This window comes from Coptis chinensis, chromosome 8 (genome assembly GCF_015680905.1).
Source record: "Coptis chinensis isolate HL-2020 chromosome 8, ASM1568090v1, whole genome shotgun sequence".
Taxonomy (NCBI): Eukaryota; Viridiplantae; Streptophyta; class Magnoliopsida; order Ranunculales; family Ranunculaceae; genus Coptis; species Coptis chinensis.
Genome location: NC_141463.1, coordinates 9,944,133 through 9,948,255, shown reverse-complemented (window position 1 = coordinate 9,948,255; position 4,123 = coordinate 9,944,133). Strand labels below are relative to the sequence as shown.

Genomic DNA, 4,123 nt, shown 5'->3' with positions numbered 1-4,123 from the left:
GGAATTGCCCATACTCAATTGATTAAATTACAAAAACCCAAATAAAAAATGTTCAAATAAATTTGAAATATAATAATAAGGACAATTATGTCATTTATATTCAACACACTTTTTTCCAAAGTACTTGGCCCCAACGTGTACGTTTTTAACTGCTACTAAAATAAATTTACTTTTTAGCTAAGTATAAATTGTCCCTATATTTTTGTTTATTTAGGAATTAGTCATGCAAAAAAAAAACAAAAAACAAACAAACACATATGCCGAGCACATGCATCATATGCTAGTATGTATTAAAGTAGGGGCGCGGTATTGGCAGCCAACTTTATGGGACTAGCACCCCTTTTAAATGATATATGTCATATATCGTCTATTTTTTTCTTTGAGGAAAATCATATATCATCAAAAAAAGGTGCTAAAGTCCATAAAGTGGGGTGTCACCTCATTTTGAAATATGAGATATTTGATCTTCCTCCCAAACAATTTCCGTGAAATATATATCTTACCATATCGATTATCAGTTTATCACCAAGATACAAAATGTCAAGTCTCTTAACTGTCGAAAAGGGCGAAATATATCGATATATATATATTGCATTCATACAAGTCTTTTTAAATGGGTTGCCTTTTGGCAAACACGTAAAATCAAAAGAGGACTTGCAAAAAGAGTAAAAGACCACAAGAAGAAAAAGGAGTGCTCTCGAAACTCTCAAGTTTGGTTAGCAAAATGGGTGAAGATAATCAAGAAGAACAGAGATTGAAAAAATAGCAGCAACATCTTACGATTACGACAACGATTCAAGATGGGCAGATTACTGGTCCAATATTCTCATTCCACCTCATCTTTCTTCTCGTTCAGATGTGATTCATCACTTCAAACACAAATTCTACCAACGTTACATCGTGAGTCCAAAATTCTCTGTTTTCTTTTAATTTTCCGTCTTGGCCATGTGTTATTGGGTAGATAGTCATTTTATTTAGTCTTTCTGAGCAGGATCATGATCTTGTGGTTGACCCAATGCCTTCTACTGCTTCTCAATCGTCTTCATCTGCAACAACTGGACAAACACGAACACGCAGCTCAGGTTGGATTATGTTTACTATTTTTTTACGTAATCAATAATTATTGATCGAGATGAATTTACTAACTTGTCCTCGTGTAGGGTCAAGTGCTAGAACAACAGCACCTACTTCTCTACGCTGGGACCGAGAAACCATCCAGTTTTCTGTCAATGCTTGGGTAAGAGAAGAATGCTCCATAATATCCTTTCATTCCTTACTAAAATTGAGAATTTGTAACCATCCAGTTGATATTTAAGAATTGAGAATATATAAATGTGCCCGGAACAGAAAAACATGGTCTCAGTGCTTTGATTTATTACACATTTTCATTCAAGATTATTATGGATTCTAGAGTAGAATTGCTAAGAACAAAATGTGTTGAGTAGACTAGTAGATGAAAGTAGGTAATTAGAACTAGATTGGTTAACTTTGCCCGCACAATATTAAGTTTGAAACCGATCTCACCATAACTCGGTCACCTATCCAACAAGAACAAAAAAAAGGTCGGTGGGGGGGATAGGTGATCCTCACTACCTACAGTTAATTAGCATAGTTCTAGGTGAAATTTAGTGCTCCTCTCCTTATATTCTTTTTACATCTTTAAGTACTTAACCATTTCCATGTGCTTGGTTTGTTATAGGTATTCATTGTGGCTGTGCTTGCAATTCTTCCACTTACTCCAAGGAATCTTTCATTTAAAGCATATCGATTGTCCTTTATGGGAACATTATGTTCCTCGTTGTACTCTTTGTACTCACTTTATGGGGTAATCTTACATTTGAAAACGTATCTCATCATGTTTGGATCTATTTTCTACTAGCTATATATTATTTATTGTATTGTACTAATGGATTTGTTCTTGTTTACAGAAACCGAGGGCATGGAATTTACAGGGCATTCAAGTATGGATTCAGTCTGTATTTGGTACCAAGGACTTTATCTACTTCCTCTACTGCCTTATGTTTGTTACATCCCAGCTTCAGCTCAAATGTGAGTGCTACTACGCATTTTGAATTTTCAGGACTATAGTTTGCCTTTTTGTTGATATTATAATTTATAAATTTATAACTAGATTGTTTACTATTTATCTTTTATAGCGTCCATCTACTGATTCATATGTTGGAATTTGTGGCCTAACCTATGTGGTTTTGTAATGCTTTTATAGTAGTCTTACTGGCTGACTGACATTAAGCCTCATCGCAGTTGCTTTGATACCTGTACTTTGTCAAGCACTTGATTGTGTGTCCAAGTTCCTAAGACGCAACTTCAGCCGCTCCTCCTTGTATAGGTAAAATATTGACATGCAGCTCATTTATTAAATAGATGTTTCTCCTTATCTTATGATTAATCGATCTTAGTAAGAGAATTTTTAGGTAATCCTTTATAGTGCCAATTACACTTGGTGCAATGGTACATTGATTTGTCAATATTGCAGTTTGTTGAAAGTTATTGAGTTTTGAAAGTATTGTATAATAAAGCTCAACCAGCCTGCTTAATTACAAACATAACAGTAGAGTGTTGGAAGAGGGACGTGCCCAAGTTTATACTTGTTAGCTTGTCTTTTTCTTTTCTCTTTTTTAAATCCTATGCCAATGTGGGGGGGGGGGGGGGTGTCTTCTATTTGTTGCTCTGCATTTGTCCATATTATGTACACTGTTGTAAACTCATGGAATTCCTTTTATTGGGACCAGGAAATACTTGGAGGAACCTTGTTTGTGGGTGGAATCGAACACAACTACCCTTAGCATACTGAGTTCACATGCTGAGATTGGACTGGGTTTCGTCCTCATTATTTCACTACTCTCGTGAGTTGTTCAGTACCTTATAAATTTACTTATTATTTTGGTGCAATCAAACTCTTATTACCTTACCAAGTCTTTTTTGTGTGAAATAGGTGGCAACGTAACATAATACAAACTCTCATGTACTGGCAGGTCTGTGTTTCTGTTTTTACCTCTATAATTACAAACTCTCGTGACATGTGTAGAATCTCTATACTGTTCTTTTTTCTGCTGTATTTTCTAGATTGTTGAATATTTCGAGAACCTTAAATTGAAAGTACTGAAAGCAAAAATATTAATTGTTAAGACACTACACTGTGTTTGTCACATCTCAAAGGGGTGAGATTGGTGTTTCAAATCTTGAATATGTATGTGATTGTTTTCAAGAATAATTCTCTGGGCTAGGTGTGCAAGGCAGCTACCTAGCACCATTGAGGAGACTTGATAGTGAAGTGTTTTCTCTGGCCAGTGCAGATGACCTGAAGTTATTTTTCGCCTCCTAGGCCTCTTTAAGCCATGTTTTGAGGGTTTTATTCACATGTTTTAGTGTTTACTATTCTAAGTTTAGCAAAGTAATCTGTTTTTCTTCTGATTTTGACTTTAACAGCTGTTGAAACTTATGTACCGTGCCCGGTTACTGCTGGCTATCATCAGAGTGTGTGGACTAAGATTGGTCAGACTATAAACCAGCTGGTCAACCGCTATGCTCCCTTCTTGAACACTCCTATTTCCACTGCTCAGAGATGGTTTCTTAGGTGAAGCACCCAAGGGAAACAGAGAGAGAAGGATTAAATCAGATACATGGAATCCTCAACTTTAACCTGTGAAAATTTCATTTTTGGAAAGTCTGGTTTCTGATTGGGCTGTGAATCCATCTTAACTATCACAGATAATTTAGCATCTTAACAGAAATTTATTATCAGTTTTGCTTTTAAAATTGTTACGTGTATGAATTAATTAGAGGCATCAACTGCAGCACTCTTCTGCGGTGTATAACAGACTGATTAGAACCTTTTTTAACTCTTCTGTTCACTGTTTGTTAGCTCCCTTTCTAAATTTTGCTGATTACATGTGCTTTTTTGGTGGTCTGAAGGCTTTTTTAGGTAATTAGCTGATGATAGTGGCTTAAATATAGTGAATTCATGTTTGTGAATGCCAATTTGTCTGCTACGTATAATGGGTTTAATAGTAGCTTTGTAATAGCTGATGGTAGTGATTTAAACTCCATAATACCTTGTTGCAGCGCCACACAGATGGAATCACGGAAGAGAGCAGTTGAACTT

General features: G+C 35.7%; 1 protein-coding gene across 1 annotated transcript; it reads left to right on the top strand.

Annotated features, from left to right (window-relative positions):
* The first annotated feature begins 709 nt into the window (after positions 1-709).
* LOC147479841 (dihydroflavonol 4-reductase/flavanone protein) lies at positions 710-3,882 on the top strand. Its single transcript, XM_086577210.1, is given in 11 exon segments — positions 710-758; positions 761-900; positions 992-1,082; positions 1,161-1,237; positions 1,700-1,825; positions 1,929-2,049; positions 2,263-2,347; positions 2,751-2,864; positions 2,954-2,993; positions 3,448-3,466; positions 3,469-3,882. Coding segments are annotated over 11 exon segments (978 nt in total). The 5' UTR covers positions 710-724; the 3' UTR covers positions 3,600-3,882.
* The last annotated feature ends 241 nt before the right edge of the window (positions 3,883-4,123 follow it).